The following is a 23,648-nucleotide window of genomic DNA, read 5'->3' as shown; positions in this document are numbered from 1 at the left end:
TCTACTGCTGCCCACTCCACAGTTGCCCCCTCCGCTGTTCCCCTCCCCCCTCGCTAGTTTGCGTGCTGTGAGAGGACCAGGCTGCGGGAGATGCCCTTGCTCTATCTCCTGTGAGGTTGGGGCTGGGGCATTGCGAGAGGTAGCCATGCTGATGCAAAGTACATAGAGTAAGCCACCGTCATGATCAGTGTGAGCAAGCCCTTCACCACCAGCAGGTAAGAAAACAGCCGTGACCAGCCCTTTTTCGACATTTGAACACGAGAGTGCTCCCAGCCCGGTTGTCTCTCCTTGCTGCCACGGGCGAGTTCCAGGAAACCCGCAGACTGGCCTCAGAGAGGGACGTGTGTGTGTGAATGATGCTCTGGTTCTGCAGCCGGTGAACTCCTCTCCCGGAGGGGCTGCGGTAAAAACACAGAGGGCGGCGGGCCGGGGTCATCTTTCCCAAGGTTTAACTCACTCCATATCTCTGCGCACCCACACTAGGTAACCCAAAGAGTTAAAATTCTGCGCGGACAGCATTCGGTCCTAATGCAAGACTCATAATAACGCCACGAGATGTTAATTTATTTCTAAGCGATAGAAATCTAAAATGAAATATTTTATGTTTAGTCTCCACTTACCGAAAACATATTTATATATCTTAATAGACACCGCCGGTTTTATTGACATTAAGTAACGGCGCATTCGACCTTTTCCAAATGTTTAATGGTGTCATTTTTTTGGAAAAAATTAACATTTTATGGAAAACCTGCACCTCGATCTGACTTTCTGCCACTAAGTATTTCTCGAAGTGACAATTATTGATATGTAGCAGATAGATGTAAGCGATCATCACTGAAATACTTTTTTTTTAACCCCTACCCCAGATCTCGGGATCTGTTTCTTCTTTGAACTCTTGCAAAACTGATCTTAAAAGATTTGCCACAAAGCATTTATTATTTCCCTTTTTTTTTGCATTTCCTTCGCAATACAGGCACCTAATTCTGTAACTTTTTAACAGTTTAATTTTCCGAATCATTCCTCCAAAAAAAAATCTTATTTTTAAAAAGTCATTTTTATCTGAAATTAGCTGTCAGTCAGATCTATGCGTGTTCTTTCTTATCTGTCTCTGCACCTTCAAGCAAAACGTCATTCATACGCGTCCGAAAAGAATGAAATAAATTATTGATTTCAGGGAAAGTGAATGGGCAGGTGCTGCATCGCATAAAGAAGAAGGTGGCGAAATTTGGAGAGTTGGATGAATAGTAACGGTGATAGAGCAGGTGTCTGTCAAAGGGAGGCAGTAGTCCCACTGCACCATGTGTTCCAATGAAGATGATGCTGTGCCTTCAGGCTGGCGGACGCACAGGCTTTTCCTGTCTGCTACCTACAGCCTCCAATCGATGTCGGACAGGTACCTGCCTGCACATTAGTAATTCACAATGGGCACCTTCCAAAAGACCATATAGAGGCGAGCTCAGCCTTGAAGCGAGCGGTGGACGCACAGCTTTGATTTGAATTGTTCACCCTCGTTTCACCAGGTTTTAATGCAGGCCAGAACTATTAGCTGTTTGTGTTATCGGTGAAGACTGGCCCCCGAATCCTGAGAGCTGACTGGCACTTCATGTTACAATGAAAACCACCAGGAAATGTAGGGCCTTGCTGGCGGTGGGGTTAAACTTGGTGGCTCTCCTTTTCTCTACAACGGCTTTCATTACAACGTACTGGTGCGAAGGGACTCAGAAAGTGCCCAAACCAAACTGCAACAAAGAAGCGAAATCAAACTGTATCAACTTCGACAGCAACGGAACGGCGAACGGCTCCAACTCCAACCTGGCCCATTACAGCTGGGACACGGGGGACGACAGGTTTTTCTTTCGCTACTTCCACACCGGAATCTGGTACTCTTGTGAGGAGAATATAAACGGCGTTGGTGAGTGATCGCAGGCGGTCTTTTATCGTGTTTCTCAGATATGAGCGAGTGTAGAATAGTGGCGACCCTCCCTCCCCCGCACCCGGCTCAAACCGCGGTCTCTTCGGCCACTAGTAAGGGGCATGATACGCGACTTTCAACTGTTCGCATGCGGCTGTTATTTTTTGTACAACTGTTTTGCGCTCTGTTTGTATCGGATTTCCTAGGCAATCGCAAAAACTACGCTGAAGCCGGGGAAGTGAGGGCTTGTGTTAAATCCCTGGTGCTGGTCTTGTCCCGATGAGGCTACCAGTGATTCTGAGCGATGTAGTGAAGCGAGTTGTGAACCAGATCACAGCAACGTGTGTGTGTGTGTGTGTGTGGGGGGGGGGGGGACACCTTGAATAAGACCCCTTCAGATGCCCAAACCGCACAGTCTCATTAAGAATTTAGAACATTGGAAGATTTGATCCTGAGTTAATCAGTAACCCTTAATCTTTTCTCTTGACAACTGATTCAGTAAAACAGCCAATTTATAATGTAATACACGGGTTCGAGTTCACCGTGCACTTCAATACATCTTTCATTCATTCATCTTTCTTCTGTTAATCTTGTTGAATAAATTACATCTTTTATATGTATTTACAGAGACGGTACCAGTTTAAAAAGTCTTTGTCATAGGCTTCTGGGGTATAGTGAGTTCCAGAACAATAACAGACTCTTCAACCCATAGTCCACCTGACCACCAGACACACATTTACACTAATCCTACATTTTTACTCTCCCACATTCTCATCAACTTTCTTACTGGATTCTACCACTCACTCAAGCGGCAAACTAACAGACCACTTTTGGGGGAGGTGTGAGGGAACCCAGACAGTCACTGGGGGAGGAAGTGCAAACTCCATACAGAGGGCAGCCCAAAGTCCCAGACACTGTGGCTCTGCCCTCTGTACCAGTGTGCCGCCCTCATTTCTCAGCAATTCCCATTACCAAATGGGAAAATAACTCCACGGAAGATTATTCTCTTAAATTGATGCTAGGTTTGGCATGGGTTTACAAATTATTTTATCTCTGTCCTACACTTTTTAAAAAAGATGTTGACTGAAAATTCTGGTTGTCACAAAATATATATATTTTTTGCTCTCTGACTGAGCATAAATGCAACTCTGGAATTGTTCCCAATTTCTTGTGCCAATATAAATAGATTTTCAGTTGTTGTGAACTTACTTCAATGCATAACAATCTTTATATGTCTGTTTCCAACAAGGACAGAATGAACCTACATTGAACTATGTTGAACTATACTCACCCAGTTAATTGGATCAATTAGAAATGTTTGAAATATAGAAACACAGAAAACTGCAGACCATGATAACAAATTAATTCCATCTGTCTACATATGACCCATATTCCTCCACTCCCCGCCTGCTCTCGTCAAAGTCAAAGTCAGGTTTGCCAAGTACTTGGATGCACAGGTCCGATGAAAAACTTACCTGCAGCAGCACCATAGGCACAGAGCTTCATACAGGCAGCATTCACAGGAAAGTCATAAACTTAAACATGAGTTTTACAAGAAAACACATTTGGAACAAAAGAAGTTAATTTTAGTGCAAACTGTCATAGCTTTGCTAAACTCTGCTGATTAGGGTTTACTAAAAGAACCAAATGGTTGAAGGGTTGAATGTGTCCGTTTAAATACTTCTTAAATGTTGCTGATGCATATGTTTCCACCACCTCCTAGATAGAACAGCATCATTTAAGAAGCACATCCCACTCTCTAAAAAATATAACTAGCCTTGCAAATCACTTTTAAAGCATCCCAGTCACCTTACTGGTGCTTTGAACCTCTGATGTGTATGTTTCAACTGATTTTGCTCAGCTCTTACACAACACAGTCGTTATCAAAAGGGTCTTCTGTTGAAATTCTCTGATATTTACCATAGCCCTTATTTACTGTATTATGCTTCAGTAGAATTCAAAGAAAGTAGCAATGTTGTTAAGAAAAACCCAGGCATCTGAAGGCACATCACAGAGATTTATAGATGCCTTTTCCCTCCCTTGTCATTTGATTCTGTGGATCATGTGTAGATTTTGTCTTTTGGCTTGCATGCAATCAAATTAGACAGCTTTTAAGCAAGAAGAAAGACTATTAAAACAACACACACAAAATGCTGGTGGAACACAGCAAGCCAGGCAAAGCACTGTCTGTAAGGAGAAGCACTGTCGAGGATTCGGGCCGAGACCCTTCGTCAGGACACAGAGAGGCTATTAAACTGGAAATGCAAAACAGAAACATAACTTCACAGCATATTGCTCTTCATTCAAGGGAGTAAAGTTTGCCTAATGCTTTATGCATAGCACTAGTGCAGCTTTGGTGGACTATTACACCTGAAATCTCCACCTACCACTGTCTTCGGATACTCACCATATAAAAATCAGTGCCGTTTCTGAACATTGGTGGGACTGGAACTGCATTGTGCAGGGTTTTTCTTCAATGTTTTGTTAAACTAAAAGGTTTGTCAACCTTGCAAGTATTTGTGAGTTGAGGATAAATGTATAGATGTTGAGGATTAATGTATAGATGAACTGTGTGACTTGGATCAAGCTATAGTTCAGCTTAAAAGGCTGCTTCAATCTTCTGAGTGCATTTCTAATTTCTGGAACGGCAAGCTGCATCTTCGCCTTGATAATGGAACCATTGCATTTATTTTCAAGAAAGTTTCCTAATTGAGTTTGCACACATTCATTTTAGGTACTTTTCAAATGCTGCTTTTTATATCCTCATGGATACCAATGCATATAAAGTCAAGAGGAGGGTTGTCAAAATGATTTAACTTTTGGCACTTGACAGCCTTGTTCACAGAAAGGGAAGTAACTGCAGAGGGTACTTCAAACTCCTTCCTAAATGGTGGGACAATGTTTAATATCCTCTCAAAATGTTTCTACTTACACTTTTTATGGAGAACTGAGATGTCCAGCTGATTTGATAGGAGCTTCATTTATCTGCCCACGGTACAGCTCAAAATCCCTACTTGTCAGTAGTCTTAGCTGTGGTTTAGATTCTTGATGGAGTTGGCTTCAAGTTGATACATGTTTTGTGAGAGATTGAAGCTAAATCCTCCATTGCCTATATCTGAATCAGAGACTTGTTCATTGTTTCTGAATGTTGAGTGTAATCAAATGGGATAGCACTTGCCTCAATGCTAGAGTACAATAAACTGATCAGTGAGATTTAAGCCTGCTCTCTCTAATTAGACAATGTAGTGACTATGATTTTTATTCTGGAATAAATAGGGAAACCATAATAGCTATAACATGTTTGATAAATGAATATGCGTAGCAGAGAAAATAACCATGAGATAAAAATGGAAAGTACTGTAAAATAATTGAAGTCTAGTATCAAGTTTAATATTTCCAAGACTCTAAGAGGACTAAACTATAACAAGCTGTTCCATGTTGACTGAAAACAGAACCAGAAACTTGTAAAATGGTGAATTCAGAGTAGTGCGTGAGGTCAATATTTAAGTCGATAGATGGTCATTCTGTGGAAGATTTGTGCAATCCGCCTTAATTTGTCTAGAGGTGGAAAATATAAATTGCTTGTAGTGTTATGTTCTAAATATAGGAAAGAAAATACTGCTGCATTCTGAAATGAAATAAGAAAGAACAGTCAATACCCAACAGGTGAGAGACTTTCTGTCGGAGTAAAACAGAACACAAGTTTCAGTCAATAACCTTCCACCTGTATCTCTCATGTTATACTGGCAAGTCTGGGTATATTGTCTGAGATTGATTGTTGTAATTAGTTACTAACTCTATTATCATTTATTGAATGACTGTCTGGACAATTGGCATCAAATTGGCAGGATATTAGCCTTTTCATCTCTTACAAATCTTATTTTCCTCCAAGTTGGAAGCAGAAATTCTGCTTAAGGGGCATGGGGTGAGCAGGGTGAGTTGGTAGTTTCACTCTGAGTGTGATGTGATAGGGAGCGAAACACTTCAAGCTATGCCATACTGGAAAAGACAGATGAATTAGGAAGGAAAGATACAGATAGATGTATGTGCAGTAAAGAAAGAAAATGTTAAAAGAGTAGGCTAGGTGGATCGTAAAGGAGATGAGTAAACCGGTCACATAGGCTCTTCTTCCCACTGAGTCCTTCCTATCACTGAGTACACTTTACACTAGTCATATCCTAATCTAGACATTCCCATCAATTGCCACAAGATTCCACCACTTACTTACGCAATAGAGGCAAATCACAGTGGCCAATTAGCATAGCAACCCATGCAGGGGTGACATGGTAGTGTAGTGGTTAGCACAATGCTTTACAGTATAGGCGACCTAGGTTCAATTCCTGCCACTGCCTTTGACTGTATGGGTTTCCTCCAGGTGTAGACGTGATTCAGTCACGGCTGGGCGGCATGGCTGGAAGGGACTCCGCACTGTATCTCAAATAATTAAACTGTTGGGATGTGGGTGAGAGCAGGGATATTCAGGACCCAACATGCAAACTCACACAGACAGCACCAGATGTCAGGATTGAACCAGGGCTGGCTGAGCAGCAGCTCTGCCAACAGCACCACCGTGCTGCCCTCTTGCAGCAGGTATTCACAAATGCCAAGGCAGCGGTGCCCTCAAGGAGGCTTTCAGTCAGAGATCCACCGAGTGTGCTGGTTTGAAAGGGAAATTTTATTTATTTTTTCCTCTAGACCAGGAGCAGCAGAACATGCCAAACTGTAAAAACATTGTATTTATAGCATCTACTTGCAAAAGGTTCATAATCAGTTGAAATACAGGTCATACTAAATTCAGTAAAAATAGAAACTACTGCAGATACTCACTAGGTGAGGGAGTTTCCAGGAGGTGAAATAGCATTAATGTTTAGGATCAACAAACTTTTGTCTCGACCAGGAAAAGTTCTGAAACAAGCAACACGGACTTGTAGAGAAGGTGGTTTGGGGGCAGAAGACCGTGTGATGTGTAGGAGTAACAAAGGTGTAACAAAGGTTAGTGTTAGATTGGAAAGCAAGAGAAACTGCATGACACAGATGGTGTTGGTCCTCACCGAGAGGGGATTTCAAGCTTGTTAATCACAGCTGCTCTGTCTGGAGGAGGTGAAAAGAGAGGAGGCTAATCAGAATAGAGGGAAAAAATATCCTACAGCTGTGAAATACAAGATACAGCAGTGCTTAAAATCTGAAATAAAAATGTGTGTATGAATCTGTAACAGGCCAGTCTGTAATTATGGAGGGAGAAAAACTGGATCAATATTACAGCTGATTATCTGACATCGGAGCTGAGCAGTTCTGACACAAGCAGTGGCTACCTGGAATTGTTGAGTTCAGTCTTGAGTCAGGAAAAAGACATCGTTCCTTAATGTTATATTGAGCTTTGTAGGGGGCCAGAAGCAGATAGAGATGGAGAACTAGAACTGGAAATAGTTACCAGGAAATTACTAGACTTAGTAATAATATTATAAAAAACTAGCAAATAAGTTACACAGGGTTCCCCTTTCACCACCATTGATGCTTCTCTCAGCTGCATCTCCTCCATTTCCAGGACTCCCGCTGCCTTAACAGGGGTAGAGATCCTCTTAAACACGAGAAGTCCGCGATGCTGGAAATCCATAGACACACACAAAATGCTGGAGGAACTCAGCAGGTCAGGCACCATCTATGGAAATGAATAAACTGCTAATGTCTCGGGCCTTCTTCAGGACTGAGAAAGAAAGGGGAAGACGCCAAAGTAAAAAGGTGGGCGAAGGGGAAGGAGGCTAGCTAGAAGATGGTCGATGAAGCCAAGCGCGTGGGAGAGATAAAGGGCTGGAGAAGGAGGAAAGTGATAGGACAGAATAGAGGACCACAGGAGAAAGGGAAGGAGGAAAGAGCTTAGGGTGAACTCATAGGCTTATGAGATGAGGTAAAAGGCCAGAGTGGGAAATAGAAGAAGAGGAGAGGGGGAGAAATCAGAATTCATGTTGTCTGGATCCTCTTGTCCTCACCTACCACCCCGTGAGCCTCTGTACCCAGCACACTAATCTCCACAACTTCCACCATCTTCAATGGGATCCTACCAACAAACGTATCTCTACTCCACCCAACTCTCTGCTTTCTGCAGGGCTTGCTTCCTCCATGATTCTCTGCCCATTCTTCACTCCCCACTAATCTCTGCCTGGCACAGTAGCCCTGTAGGCAGAAGTGCTGCACCTGCCCATTCACCTCCTCTCTTGCTGTCATAAGGTGGGCATTGAAGGTGGACCCAAATACAAGACACAGACACTGAAGTCCTGGGAACTGGACTGGACAAGAGTCAGGGATGGGACTGGAAACAGACTGGGAGCTGGGACAGAAACACAGACTTCGACTAGGAAAGGGGGGGACCAGGACGAGGAACTGGGAACTAGGAGCCTGGGCTGGGACTCCGAGCCAGAGACTGGACAAGGACCCAGAACCTGGGTCTTGACTCGGGCTCAGACCCCAGAACGAGGCGAGGACATGACGAGGCTTGGGGTCTTCGAGGCTTTCCTGGGCAGGGCACGGTACTCCTAGAGCACAGGGCCAGGATGACTGCCGAGGTAAACCGCCAAGGAAGCTGTCAGGGATTCAGATGGGGAGGGGAAGAGAACAGTCCTGCCTCAGGGTAATGGCAAGGACAGCCTGACTTACCCCACGGAGGCGAGGACAGGAAGGGGCAGATCCCACCATAGGGTAACAACAAAGACAGCCTGACTTATCCCACAGAGGCAAGCAAAGGAAGGGTCAGATCCAACTGCGGGGTAATGGCAAGGATGGCCTGACTTACCCCACGGAGGCGAGGACAGGAAGGGAGCTCCATCCAGGGTGGCTCCAAGTCTCGAGGCAGCCAGCAACCTTGGCTGGCTATGGAGACAGCTGAATCCATATCTAGCCGTTGAGTGGCAGGCGGCCACTCAGCCGGCCCCAGAAACGGTGGAATCCCCAAATCCTGATGACTAGAGACAACAAGGCTCCATGAAGCGGTGGTCCTCCCATCAGGCCTAGAGGTCACAAATGGCTGCTCTCGCCTTCCACCCGCAGGTCACTCCAAGGGGATACTGACACGACAAACCAGCCCCCACACTCGACCCCAGGGCCACTTATATTCTCAGCTTCAAGACGAGAGTCAGGTGCCTATGATGAAGCCCAACTGAAACAAGGGACAGCCGGTAGACCCGGAGTCCAGCGTTCACGGACCGGACCATGAACCGGAACATGGACTGAACAGACCGGTCCATGATGCTCACCTCTGTTCAGGGCTCTGACAAGTAACCAAAGTTAACAGCAACACAAAACAGAAACCAAGCTAATACACACAACAACAAGGGAACGTGGGGCTCCAACTGAATCATGAGTTACATAAAGAAATGGTATAGGCGAGACTCCAGGACATGCAGAAAAGGAACAATGCTCTTATGGTTAACTGCAAAGGGCTTTAAAGTTATATTTTAATAAAACGTTTTGGCCTAAGACAAAGCCTTAGCAAAATCTACAAGGTGCAGATCCGGAATGGAGCACACCCCACTTGACTAGATAAAGCAGCTCCAACAACTCTCACCAAGGTTGTGTTAGGAAACGTCGAGGAGGCTTGAACCAAAATCAGAGCAGTGGAGACTATTTAGCAGAAAGCAATAACTAATACAAACCTGCAAAGCAACAACCCATGAGGGGCCACAAAACAAAAGAAAACAGTTGCTGAACACCACAGGGAACAAGGTAACTGAAGGATAGGAGCAACTGGTTGAGGCTGGCTGGCTCGCTGGGTGAACAAAGACTGCGGGTGAGAGCTGGGTTTAAATAGGTTGCAGGTTTTGAAAATAACTGAAAAGATTTTGAATTATTTTCAAAATGTTTGATTTGTTATCAAGTACAGATGTTGGCTAGTAACATGTCTTACTATATGATAAGGTTTTTTTTTCCTTTTTTCTTTCTTTACCAAACGGCTTTTCTTGGTAGTGGGTTTAGATTTTTTTTTGTATATAAAATAATTACTTTTCAATATTACGAGTCAATTTAATTTACATGAATATGGGGTAATGAGACTCTAAGTGTGATTCAAATGTATTGTAATTGATATATGATATGTAACCGTATAACAATTACAGCACGGAAACAGGCCATCTTGGCCCTTCTAGTCCGTGCTGACACTTACACTCACCTAGTCCCACTGGCCCGCACTCAGCCCATAACCCTCCATTCCTTTCCTGTCTATATACCTACCCAATTTTACTTTAAATGACAATACCGAACCTGCCTCTACCACTTCTACTGGAAGCTCATTCCACACAGCCACCACTCTTTGAATAAAGACATTCCCCCTCGTGTTACCCTTAAACTTTTGCCCCCTAACTCTCAAATCATGTCCTCTTGTTTGAATCTCCCCTACTCTCAATGGAAAAAGCCTATCCACGTCAACTCGATCTACTCCCCCTCATTATTTTAAATACCTCTATCAAGTCCCCCCTCAACCTTCTACGCTCCAAAGAATAAAGATCTAACTTGTTCAATCTTTCCCTTTAACTTGGGTACTGAAACCCAGGTAACATTCTAGTAAATCTTCTCTGTACTCTCTCTGACCAGAACTGTACACAATACTCCAAATTTGGCCTCACCAATGCCTTGTACAATTTTAACATTAGAACCCAACTCCTATACTCAATGCTCTGATTTATATATCTTCCTGTACTCTGTATTCTTTTTTGTAAGAAATCAATAAAAATATTGAAAAAGAAACAGGTTGCAGGTGATGAGTTGGAAATGAGTGACAGGTGGCTGGGTGAAGTCTGGGAAGTGGCTGCCTGTGTAATACCCCCCTCCCCCCCACCCCATCACCTTCCACGGCGGGCACCCAACAGTCCAGGGAGATCCAGATGGGTCCAGTCGAACACCTCAATAACCGATGGATCCAAGATGAAGCTGGATGCTATCTCAGATCTCTTCTCTAGGTCATACCCTTCCCAGTCAACCAGGTACTGCACACCCATCCATAATGATGTGAATCAACCAGCCGGCAAACCGACTACACTGGACCACCTTCCACCATCGGAGGTTCTGGAGGTGCGCGCTCAGGTTGGTTGAGTGGTCCTTGGGAAACGGGCTTGTGGCTGGACACGTGGAAGGCATGTGTGATCCCTGGGGACCGTGGAAACTGGAGAAGGTAAGTGACTGGATTGATTCAATCTGTGATCTTGAAGGGACCAATGAAGCAGGGAGAACGCTTGTGGAAGTCAGTGTGGAGGGGCAGCTCTCGGGTAGACAGCCAGACAAGGTCTCCAGTCCAGAGTTGTCTGGTTGGGTGCCGGTGGCTATGGTGACAGTAGGCATGGTTGGCAGTTAGGATGGCACTCTGTGACCTTTTCCAAGCATTCCAGCAACACCTTACCAGGATGCTTGTGGATGGGACCTCCACTTGGTGAACAATGGGGATTGGTAGTCATAAGGGTGACATACCTGTGGCAGAGGAGGTAAGTAGGCTTTGGACAGTTCGGCCCAGACCAGATACTTCTTCCTACTGGTTGGAGGAATTGGACTGGATTCATTTAGGGTAGGCAGCGACAAACTGACATACATCTGCAATCATGGTGGGCCACCAGAAATGGTGTTGCAGAAGATCCAGAGTCCGTTGTGCGCCTGGATGGCCAGGGAGCGGTAAGGAGTGGGCCCACTTCAGTGCCTCGGAGTGCACGGCCTCGGGCCTGATGCGGTGTGTCGACTGGAGCAGACTGGTGCTGCTGGGCCTGGCTGATCTGGTTCTCAAGGCCCCAAACGATTGGGGTGAGGACCTGGGAGGATGGAATGATGGGCTGAGGGTCGATCTGTGCTTCAGCTGATTTCAGCTGCCGTAGTGTTTTTGGAGCTGGGATGGTAGGCGATAAAGTTGGATTGCTTGCAGAAGACGGTCCAGCAGGCTTGATGTGGGTTGAGTTGTCTGGTCTGTTAAATGGTTATGACATTCTGGTGGCCAGTTTAGATCAGGAAGGGCTCTGTGTCTCCCATCAGCTAATGTCTCCATTCCTCCAAGGCCCATTTGATGGCAAGTAGTTCTCTGACCCCTACTCCATAAAGCACTTCGTAGAGTTGAATGAGAAGAAGGCACAAGGGTGAGTCTTCCAGAAGGGTCCTCGCTGAGGGAGGATGGTCTCAGTGCGCAAGTCACATGCATCCTTCTCTACCACAGAATGTCTGGAGAAGTTCGGATGGTGGAAACCGGGAACGGTGGGAAAGCATCTCTTGAGCTCCTTGGAAGAGTGGTCCACGGCAGCAGAACAGCTTTTCCTTAAGGTCGGCATCTTGGTGAGGGAGGTGAGAAGGTGTAGTTTCTGATGAAATGGCAGCACAAGTTAGAGAAGCACAAGAAGTGACGTAGCTGCTTGAGGGAGCTTGGTCGGGGCCATTCAATGATGGCACATACTTTCTTTGAGTCTATGATTATGCCCTGGGGGTGAAAGGATGTATCTGAGGAAGGAAAATGACTTGGGTGTGGAGCTGACATTTCTCTAACTTACAGTAGAGTTGGCTTTTGAGGAGACGCTGAAGGGCTGAATGGATATGACAGACGTGGTCTTGGGGGTCCTTGGAGAAGATGAGAACGCTGTTGAGCAATGTTTTGCTCCGAGCAAAAAAAATTAAACTGCACACAAAAGGTTGTCACCGTCTATGTAATTAGCATGTTAATTATATTTCACGATCGTACAGAATCGCATTTTCTTTTCCAGTTTCTAATGTGGACAGTGTTGACAATTTAGAGTTTGCGATGATTTGTCTGCAGATTTTAGAACTGGCTTATTTATACTGTTTTTTAAGTTAAGAAGTCATTGATTCACTATGTTGAATTCCAAACAAGCAAGGCATGTGTAGTGCAAAAGAACTGCTGGTTCATTTAAAGCAGAATGGCTTAATGAAACAGTAGAAACTGCTACACTGGGAGCTCATGTGGTCAGTAACATGCAGCTACGAGAAATATTTATGTACAATACAGAACCTGTTACTACCTGCGGGTATGGTTGCGATGCAAAAGTTGCTGTAGAATTTGAAAGTGGGAAGAAGCGGAAACTTGACATTTTAAAACATCATTTAGTAAGCAAATCACATATGGATGGTGTGCAAGTGCCCCGGGGAGAAAATCCTTCATTACCCGCTGCATGCCTGCTGTGGATGTTTTGTGAGGGTGCAGGTGAACGAGAGCGAAAGCCATCAAACACAATCAAAGTTTTTGCTAGCTGTTAAAATGAATACCTCTATATATAAAATTCAGATTGCACAGGGCAAGATTTCTGCGCACACTGGTCATTACAAATTTGAGAGAACATTCCTGCTGAGGCAGACAAACATGTACCTGTGTAGCATGTCTGGGAAGATTCCTTTGATGAATCTTGAAAAACGGCTGGGCTGTTGAAAAGTCTGCAGGGCAACACCAAGTATTCATAGTGGCCAGTGGGTGTTATCAACACCGTCTTCCGCTCATCCCCTGGCGTAGGCGGATTAGGTTGTATGCACTCCATAGATCCAGTTTGATGAAGCTCTGGGCCTTGCGGAATGTTTCATTTGTGCTCTTCATCATAGACAGAGGCTGGCGGTTCTGAACAGTGTATATTTTTTTGAGTCCACGGTAGTTGATACAGGTACAGAGACCTCCATCTGGTGTTGTGCAGTGGTATCCCTGTGGGAGTTTGGTGAGTTTGATATTCTTCTCATCTCCCCAGATTTACGGTGTGTGGTCAACTGAGGTTGCGGGCATGTGGTCTGTCAGGTGGGTTCCCAACTCAGCAGAGAACCGGATGATTGGGCGAAGTGAGGGTCATGAGCAGGTTGCCGGGGCAACCCGTGATGAGAGGAGTGATGGGTGAGTCGATCAGGAGGAATTGGGTGGACTCGTAGTGCTCTCTGATGCATGTTTCGGCCATCCCAGACCTCAAGGAACGTCCGTCAGTGGCCGTGATGCAGAAGGCGAGAGAGATGGGGGTCCAAGCTGTTCACAAAGTGTCTGGTCCAGAAAGTTGCCTGCTGCACCGGAATCCACTAGAGCCCCCTGTGAGCGTAGAGCTATCAAAGTCTGGAGGAGGTCAGAGAGAATGGGTTGGCCTATTGTGCTGGAATGAGGGGCCGTGGGAGCTTAGCAGATAGAAGGCCCCTTGTCTTTCTCTGGCAGTGCCATCTTCCAGGGCGCAGTGGGCATTTGCTCACTGCTCTGCGGTAGGTGTGCAAGTTGCTTCTCTGTTGACGCTCACACTGTTGGGGGATTAAGGGAGCTCTCCCTGGCTGCACGGGTTCTGGCGGTGTTGTTGAGGACAATCTGCCACCTGAAATGGTCCTGGAATCGGAACTGGGGTTCTGGCTGATGATCTGGAGGGTCGATCCATCAGAAGGCCAGAGTGGCGTGGCTTTCCAGGTGGTTGAGCACCTCCTTCCTGAGCAGTTTGCCTTTCAAGTGCTCTGAGGGGCTGTGATTTGAATGGGCCAGCAACGCTTCCAAGTTCCAACAGCACTCCACTGTGAGGGTCCTGAACTACCTCTTGTAGTTCACTATCTCAACTTTTTCAGAGGGTATCACCACCACTTGTAATATTCAAACTCTCCTCATCTATCCTATCAAAACCTTCATTTTATTCTCTCTGGTCCTCTTTCCTTTCTCTGCCATTGATGGTTTTATTTCAACCTATTCACAGTTCTGATGAAAGAATGTGGGCATGAAATTTTAACTCTTTTTGTTTCCTTTATCTATACTGCTTGGCCTGCTGAGTATTTCCATCATTTTCTGTTTTATTTCTGATTTGCAGCCTCTGCAACATTTTGCTTTGTGGTACACAGGTATCTGAGGGAGAGAAAATAAAACATTCCCTCTGGTGAAGGGAACCAAGTTCTTTAATTTTAAAACATTGGCAAAACAATAAAAGGGGTAATAATTTTCCCAAAGGACCAGGGTGCACTAACGAAGAAGGTAATGGTGGCTGATTCCATTTGCTATTTTTAAAACGTTTTTTATAGTGCTATGAACTTAAGGAGCTGCCCGCCAAAATGGGTAAATTGGACTAAATTGCTGTTTCTATGATGAAAAGCAAAATAACCTCCTTCTTTGCCCTGTACTTCTTGGACACTGTAAAGAGCACAGAAGGTTAGTTAAGCTGATTTAGCTGGAATCAGACCATTAAAGGTGGCTAATGATGCTGATATTCATAAGATATGGGACCAGAATTAGGCCATTTGGCCCATCAAGTCTATTCCACCAGTCAGTGATGACTGATTTATTTTCCATCTCTACTCCATTCTCTTGCCTTCTCCCCATAACCTTTGATGCCCTTACTAACCAAGAACCTGTCAGCAAATGCTTTAAATGCATCAAATGATTTGGCCTCCACAGCTGTTGGTGGCAATTGATTCCACAGATTCACCACTGTCAGGATAAAGAAATTCCTCTTCATCTCTTGTTCTAAGAGATGTCCTTCTGTTCTGAGGCTGTGCCTTCTGCTCTAGACTCTCCCACTAGTGGAAACATTCTTTGCATCTAGGCCTTTCAATATACAGAGCATTTCAATAAGATTGCCCCTCAGTCATCTTAACTCCAGTGAGTACAGGCCCAGGGTCATCAAACACTCCACATAAATTAGCCCTTTCATTCCCAGGATCATTCTCGTGAACCTCCTCTGGACCCTCTCCAATGCCAACACATCCTTTCTTAGATATGGAGCCCCATCCTGACTTGGAAACTTATCGCTGTTCCTTTATTGTCACTGGGTCAAAACCATGGAATTCCCTCCCTAACAGCTCTGTAGGTGTACCTACACCTCAGGGAGTGCAGCAGATCAGGAAGGCAGTTCTTCACCACCTTCCCAAGGGCAATTAGGGATGGATAAGTGCTGACTTAGTTGGTAAAGCCCACATCCCATTAATGAATAATAAACAAATTTTCACAATGCTCCAAGCGTGATCTGACCAATGCCTTATAAAGCCTCAGTATTACATCCTTGCTTTTATACAGTATTCTAATCTTCAGAAAAGGAGCGCTTCCTTACTACTGACTCAAACTGCAAGCTATCCTATAGGGAACCCTGAACTCACTCACCATATAGAAAGAAGTCTATGCCTTTACTCCTTCTACTAAAGTGCATGACCATATACTTCCCGAGACCACACTGATGAGGACCAACCCAATGACAGAACAGATCTGAGGGCTTGAATGAATCTGAATCGGAATCAGGTTTAATCTCCAGCATACATTATAAAATCTGCTGTTTTATGACAGTAGTACTGTACATTGCAATACATAATGATAAAAAACTATAAATTACAATGATATATACATATTAAATAAGTAGAGTATAAAGAGAGCAAAAAAAGAAAAAAATAGTGAGGGAGTGTCCATGGGCTCATTGCCCATTCAGAAATCTGATGGCAGAGGGGAAGAAGCCGTTCCTGAAACGTTAAGTGTGTGTCTTCAGGCTCCTCTATCTCCTTGATGTTAGCGATGAGAAAATGGCGTGTCACCGGATCACAGGGTCACCAGACGCTACAGGGATTCGCAAAGCTGTAGTTTTCTAATGCAATATTGACCAATGGCCATCTTCTAATCCAACATCGTATTAGCTGATTACAGTCCTGTCATGTTTATTCTTAAGACTGGCTCTTGGCAGCCTACTGTATGTTCTAGTTAATATAAATGAGAAACCTCCTGGAGAGAGGGAGCGTTTGTGACAAAAGTTGGCCATTTAGTCCCATGAACCTGTTCTGCATTTCACTGAGAGCATGCTAACCCCTGAGAACACTCTGTGCACCTCACTTTTTCCATAATCCTTCATATTATCCTTAAATAAAACTTAAGGGCAATATAATTAAATGAAAAAAAGATGTTATTTGCCACAAAATACTTATAACACGCTTTAGTTATCATTTAGAACTTAATCTAATTAATCCCAAGATAAAAAGTAGAGGATAATGAACCATAAATTCCCTTCAACAGAAATTTATTAGTCTCTGATTTAAAACTCCGCTTAAATCTCTGCTTTATGAACACTATGATCAATTGCTGTTTGCAAAGTCTGTACTGGGTAGGATTAGATTGAATCTGCATGTATGGATTTCCTAGGGGTTTGGTTTGAGATTCTTGTGTAGATGGATTTCTACCTGAATCTAGTAGCAGACTGATTAAAATCCAGCTGCTTCAGTGCATTGGAGATAATCTGTAGCACAAGATACTGAAATGGCATTACAGATTTAAATCGTCACCACTTGACAAACTGAATAAGGCAGAGAATTTTGCCTTTCCTTTAGTCTTTTCTTTTGTTGACATCAAGATATGATTTTTAAAGATCTTATATGATTTCCCCTGCTCCCACAAAGGGTAAACGAGTATTAAGCGATAGCGTCACAAGGAAGAGCTGTGGGCAAAGTACAAGTCAAATCAAACTACAATATTTTACAGCACATCAAGATGATTAAATAAGGAAAAAAGATGTTATTTGGCACAAAATACTTATGACATGCTTCAGTTACCATTTAGAATTAGATCTAATTAATCCCAAAATAAGAAATTATAGGGTAACAAAACCTAATGAAGGTTATTATTATGACTATGTGTATTAAATACATTACCTTGTGGATCTTGGGTTTAATTTTGGGTGGTCCTGGTCTTTTTTGTGCAGACAATACTTTGCTTGTAAGTTGGTGGTGTTGTAGAAGATTGTCGAAGCTTAAAACAACTCATTGATAGGATGCAGAGCTGGGCTGAGAGGTGGCAGATAGAGTTTAATCTGGAGAAGTGTGAAGTGACTCACTTTGGAAGGTCGACGAAGGCAGAATATAGGGTTGATGTCAGGGTATAGGGTTAATAGTAGGGTGGTAGGGTTCTTAGCGATGTGGAGGAACACAGGAATCTTAGGGTCCATGTCCACAGATTTCTCAAAGTTTTAGTATAAGTTGATTAAGAAGGCACATAGCCTTCATTCGTTGGGGGAATTAGTTCAACAGCCAGAAGGTAATGTTGTAGCTCTATAAAACTCTGTTAGACTACACTTGGAGCATTGTGTTCAGTTTCTGGTTGCCTCCTTATAGGAATGATTTGGAAGCTCTAGAGAAGTTATAGAGGATATTTACCAGGATGCTTCCTGGATTAGAGAGCATGTCTTAAGGGGACAGGTTGAATAAGCTAGGCCTTTTTGAAGTGAAGAGGAGGACAAGAGGTAACTTGTTAGAGGAGTACAAGATGATAAACGGTACAGATAGAGTGCACAGCCAGAGACTTAATCGCAGGGCGGAAATGGCTAATACAAGCGGGCATAACTTTAAGATGATTGGAGGTAAGTATGGTGGGGGGGGGGATGTTAGAAATAGGTTTTTTATGCAGAGAGCAGTGGGTGCTTGGAGTGTGTTGCCTGGGTTGGTGGTCGAGACAGACACACTTGGGACATTTAGAAGACTCATATCAGCATATGGATGATAGAAACAATGGAGGGCTATGTGAGAGGTGTCAGAATGATCTTGGAGGAGGTTAAAGGGGTGGCACAACATCAAAAGGCCTGTACAGTGCTCTATGTTCTGTGTTCCTGTAGTCTCAGTAGGAACAGTTTGCTGCTCACCTCCTGGTAATTTCTCATAGAATTTCTATTGGCTAGCTTATTGCTGAAACTAAACAAGCACTTGAAAAACTTAAATTGAGTGTGCATCTGGTGGTTAGGAAGAAATACCTGGTCATCCAGCATAATTTGCTGATTTGATTGTCATTTTCCAGTTTTTGATTTGTAAAAAGGCCTAAACTCCCCATATGCCCTACAATGTTGTTTCATTTCTACATTATTTTTGCGACAAACTTGAGACTGAAAGCTAGTATTACTGAATTAACAGCATATATCCTGACTACAGTGTGATAATTGTTAACAATTGCCAGTTCAATTCCCTTCTATAAGTATGTTGTTTCACTGCTTAATATTATGAATATTTCTCAGAGATTATCAGATTTTAAAATATCTCTTCTTTTTCCTCATGTTATTCTTCTTAGTGTTTCTTTCCACAGAAATATAGATTTTTTTCTGCTTTCTTCCTGCACTGATTTGTCACTGAATTCACTTGCTGTAATTATTACTTTACTTCCAGCAAAAACAGAGCATGCACGAAGCCTTCAGAAATTTGGAGGGCGCCTCATTAGACTTGTGAAGGTGAAAAAATGATGGCAGAATCAGGAAACACATTACTCAGGAAGAACATTGGGAATCTGGGGTTCCCTTCCAAGTTCTAATGAAAGGTCTCAGCTTCTCCCCCCACAAATGCTGGCTGACGAACTAAATATTTTTGTTTTTGTTTCAGATTTTCTACAGCTGCAAATGTTTGATTTCAAATTTTCATTTTTTCCTCTTTATTCTGTAATACTTAAAACTCACTTATTAAGGACATACGATGATGTTTTTTATTTACTGCAATGCAGTGCAGTAAAGGCCATTCTGGTCCTTCGATCCGCCCAGCAATCCCCCCCGATTTAACCCTAGCCTAATCAGGGGTCTATTTACAATGACTGATTAACCTACCAACCTGTACGCCTTTGGGCTGTAGGAGGAAACTGGAGCATCCGGAGGAAACCCATGCGGTCACAGGGAGAACGTACAAACTCTTTACAGGCAGAGGTGGGAATTGAACCCAGGTCACTGGTAGTGTAGTACCATCATTGACTAAAGCTCTCAAATGTTTACTTCTCTCAGTGATGCTATCAGCCAACACTGATATCAGCTTTGTGGATTGATATTAATTAAATATCAATATTAGTAATATTATTTAAAATTAATATTATATAATTATCCATATTATTAATGCTATTTAAAATATTTATAAGCAAAACACATGTTATTAATAGATCAATATCAATACTCTTGGTTATGATGGAGATCTTGGCATTAGGGAATCAAACTCCGATGTCTCAAAAGAACTTTAACACCACTGTCATTTAGGGCAGCAATGAAGGTCCAACATCTCTGTCAGTGTTCAGGGCTTCCTTCATCATGATAGTAGCTCCCTCTCAGTTTTCACTACTGTCAGTCATGCTAGTCTCGGTGGAGACTCAGGAATACCATCACACTCAGCTGCAGAAGGATTCTTCATTGCTGTTTGTTTGTCGAGTCAGGGTTGTTAGCCCTGAGCTGACCCCTGAACCTGGAGGACCGGTGGACCACTCTTAGTCTGGCCAATACCCTTTGGCCTGCTTGGCATGGGTGACCCTACCAAGAGCCAAAGCATAAAGCCCTGACTCTAGCAAACAAAGGTCTCTAGGTCATTGAGGCACACAGGCCTCCAAACCCAGTGACAAGGTTGTGATCCTCTTGGAGGATTCATTGTATCTAATATAGCCATTGGAATAAACACTGAAGCTCTGTCCGTATGTATAGAACTAAGGGTCAAAATTTATTCACTGTTACATGTGCTGCAAACACAATATATGAGCATTTTGCACACTGCATTGCTTGCAAAAATTGCTTCTATTGATATCAATGGAGCCAATCTGCAGAACACTCTGTGTATCTCAAGCACATCCATCTGGGAGTAAATCCCAATATTCTTGACAAAGGAACGATGCAGGAAAAGAAGGGAGAAGAACAGCTTTAACAAAGTATAATATTTGTTGAAGGCATAAAATGTCATAATCTAATGGGAAGTCCCAAAGTCATCGTGTGATGACGGTTTGTTTTACCCAGGAGCTGATCCCACTTCTTATTGTTGAATAAATGAAAAGTTGGTTTATTATTTATTGAGATACAATGAAAATCTTGTCTTGCATACTGTTTATACAGATCAATTCGTTACCACAGCACACTGAGGTAGCACACAGTAAAACAATAAGATCGCAGAATAAAGTGTTACAGTTACAGATTGCGAGGTCAGGAGTCCATTTTATTGCACTAGGGAACCATTCAATAGTTCTGTAACACAGGATGGAAGCTGTTCTTGAGCCTGGTATACTTTCAGGCTTTTTTTTTACCTTCTACCCAATGGAAAGGGGGAGAAGGAAGAAGGTCTAGGGATGGTGGATCTTTGATTGTGCTGGCTGTTTTACTGAGGCAGTGATAAGTATAGACAGGACCTGTGGAGGGGAGGCTGGTTTCAGTGATGGGCTGAGCTGCATGTGCAACACTCTTGCAGTCTCCTGGGGTCAAGGGTAGCGCAGTTTGCATACCAAGGTGTGATGCATCCACTTAAGATGGTTTCTGTGCATAACTGGTGAGAGTCAGAGGAGAAATGGCAAATATCTTTAGCCTCCCGAGGAAGTAGAGGTGTCTGAATGTTCCTGGCCCCGATGTCAACATGGCTGGAGCAGATCAGGCTTATGATGATGTTCACTCCTAAGAACTTGAAACACTTCTCTCAACTTCAGCAGCATTGATGTAACGAGGAACATGTGCTCCATCTGCCTTCAGGAAGTCAACGACCAGTTCCTTGGCTTTGGTGACATTGAGGTTGTTGCCACAACACCATGTCACTGGGCTCCCTACCTTCCTGTACTCTGATTCATTGTTACTTGTGATACAGCCTATTCTGGTGGTAGAATCTGCAAGCTTGTGGTAAAAATTAAAGCGGAATCCGGCCACACAGTCGTGAATATACAGGGCTGAGGATGTAGCCTTGTGGGGCACCAGAGGTGTCGCTGCCTCCCCTTACTGATTATCGTCTGCTGGTCAGGAAGTCAGGGATCCATTTGCAAAGAGGTTGTTGAGTCCAAGGTCTAGGAGTTTGGAGATGAGTTTACTGGGAAATATTGTATTGAGAGTGGAGCTGTAGACATGAATGGGTGGTCCATCTTAGGTGCCTTTACTGTCCAGATGTTCCAGAGATCAGTGCGGGGCAGTGAAGTCGGAATCTGCTGAAGACCTGCTTCACCGGTTGCTGAGGGTGGCATAGCTGATTAATGCAATCACCAGCTTCTCCAAGCACTTCATGATGGTGAATGTCTGAGCCGCTGGGCGGTAATCAGTAAGGCATGTTACCTTGTTTTCCTGGGGCGATAGTTGTATTTCTAGGGCAGGTGAGAACCTCAGGTTGAAGCAGGGAGGGGCTGAAAGTGTCTGAAAGTACTCCCGTCAGCTGACCTGTGCAGGATCTGAGGGTGTAGGTGGGAACACCATTAGGGTTGGGTGCTTTATGCGGGTTCCCTCTCTGGAAGGCTGATCTTACATTGGCACCAGCGAGTGTGTGTTCAGGTGCACTAGAGGCTGTAGAGATGGGTGGTGACATTCCAATCCCCTTCTGCGCAAAACGTCCATAGAATGCGTTAATCTGATTGGGAAGGGATGCACTGTTGTCAGCAATACTCCCTGCCTTTGTTTTATAGTTTATAATAGCATGTAAGCCCTGCCACAGCTGACAGCTGATCTTGGCCTGGTATTGACTTTTGGCATCTCTGGCAGTCTGACAGAGGCCGTATCTGAATTTCTAGTAAGGGTCACGGTCACATCATTTGAATGTCACAGTCTTAGATTTCAGGAGGGAGTTGATCTCCCACTTTTGCAACACCCAGATTATCCTCTTCAGTACGTAGTATTCAACGTAGTTGCTGAAAGTCTGCTAAACACTGTAATGACCATGTTTTATATAATGGATTCCTGCAAGGTTAATCTGTATTTTAAAGGAAAGTATCAAAGGTGATCAACTTGGAGCATCAACCCTGTGCCTCTGTCCACAGATGTTCTCTGATATCATGAATATTTCCAGCATCTTCTATTGTATTTCAGATTTCCAGTTTTTCTGCAATACCTTGCTTTGAATTAACTTAAACTGTAGAGTCCTAATGCACGGTTTTGACCCGAAGCCTTGACAGTTGCCTCCCCCATCCACAGATGTTGCTGCATCCGCTGAATTCCTCCAGCAAATTGCTTTTTGCACCTTAGTAAATATATATGCAACCGTAGTGTTTGAAAATAACTGATTCAGGTTCAGTAACCTAGAAGAGAAATGGACCTGTTACCACATATGAATTGTATACGTATGTTTCTGGAGGTAGTTATATTAAAAATTAAAGCATGTTGTGTGTGAAGAAGCTACCTGGAAAATGTGGATCTCTTTCCTTATCTTGGGACCTGCCCAGTGGTGATGAAGCTGCCACTGCCCTCCTCTCATATGCTGTTCTAGGAGAACCAAGGAAGAGGAGAGCTTATCAAAGATAGAGAGGCAGTCAGTACCTACTTGAAAGGGCACTTCAAAGAACTCCTTCATTGTGACTTTGTCCTTGACGTGGATGCCTTTGATTCCGTCCTGCAATGTGTTATCTGTTCCAAATTCCCTGTGACTTTATCTTTGATGTGAGTGTCTTTGATACCATACCAAAACCTACTGTTTGGCCCACTGCTCCAGCCCAACAGAAAAGTTAAAAATAACAGACTTGAAAATTACAAAGTGTTCCTTTCTAAAAAATTCATAGAGGTACTTTTGCCTGCCCCTGCAGTTATTGTTTTGCATAGTTGATCCATGGGGAGGTGGACTTGTTGGACAGAATGTTTGCCAGTATTTATAATGCTGATAAATACTGTCATCTTTGACATGTAAATGCATCATTGGAATTCTGTATGTATAGCAATTAGAGCTGGCCTTTTAATGAAGTATTGTTTTGCCCAAGTTACTTGTGTTCCATATATTTCTGCTTCACATCTCAGCATCTTAATTCTTGTTTGAACAAAGAATGGGTATTGAATGAATTATGCAATTTTTTTTCCTGATTGAAATGGAAGCAATCTATTGACAGGAGCTATCAGACTGATGAGCTGTATTAAGA

The 23,648-nt window shown here is 43.6% G+C and overlaps 1 protein-coding gene across 1 annotated transcript in view; it reads left to right on the top strand.

Annotated features, from left to right (window-relative positions):
* Nucleotides 1–1,068: 1,068 nt before the first annotated feature.
* gsg1l (gsg1-like) overlaps nucleotides 1,069–23,648 on the top strand; it is a 586,543-nt gene continuing 563,963 nt past the window's right edge. The window contains exon 1 of the mRNA XM_059979659.1: nucleotides 1,069–1,912. Coding sequence (XP_059835642.1) covers nucleotides 1,612–1,912 — 301 coding nt within the window. The 5' untranslated portion in view covers nucleotides 1,069–1,611. The remainder of the gene's footprint in view (nucleotides 1,913–23,648) is intronic.

The sequence above is a fragment of the Hypanus sabinus genome, chromosome 9 (genome assembly GCF_030144855.1).
Source record: "Hypanus sabinus isolate sHypSab1 chromosome 9, sHypSab1.hap1, whole genome shotgun sequence".
Classification (NCBI taxonomy): Eukaryota; Metazoa; Chordata; class Chondrichthyes; order Myliobatiformes; family Dasyatidae; genus Hypanus; species Hypanus sabinus.
The sequence above is the reverse complement of the archived record's forward strand: the minus strand, read 5'-3'. Positions and strand labels throughout refer to the sequence as shown.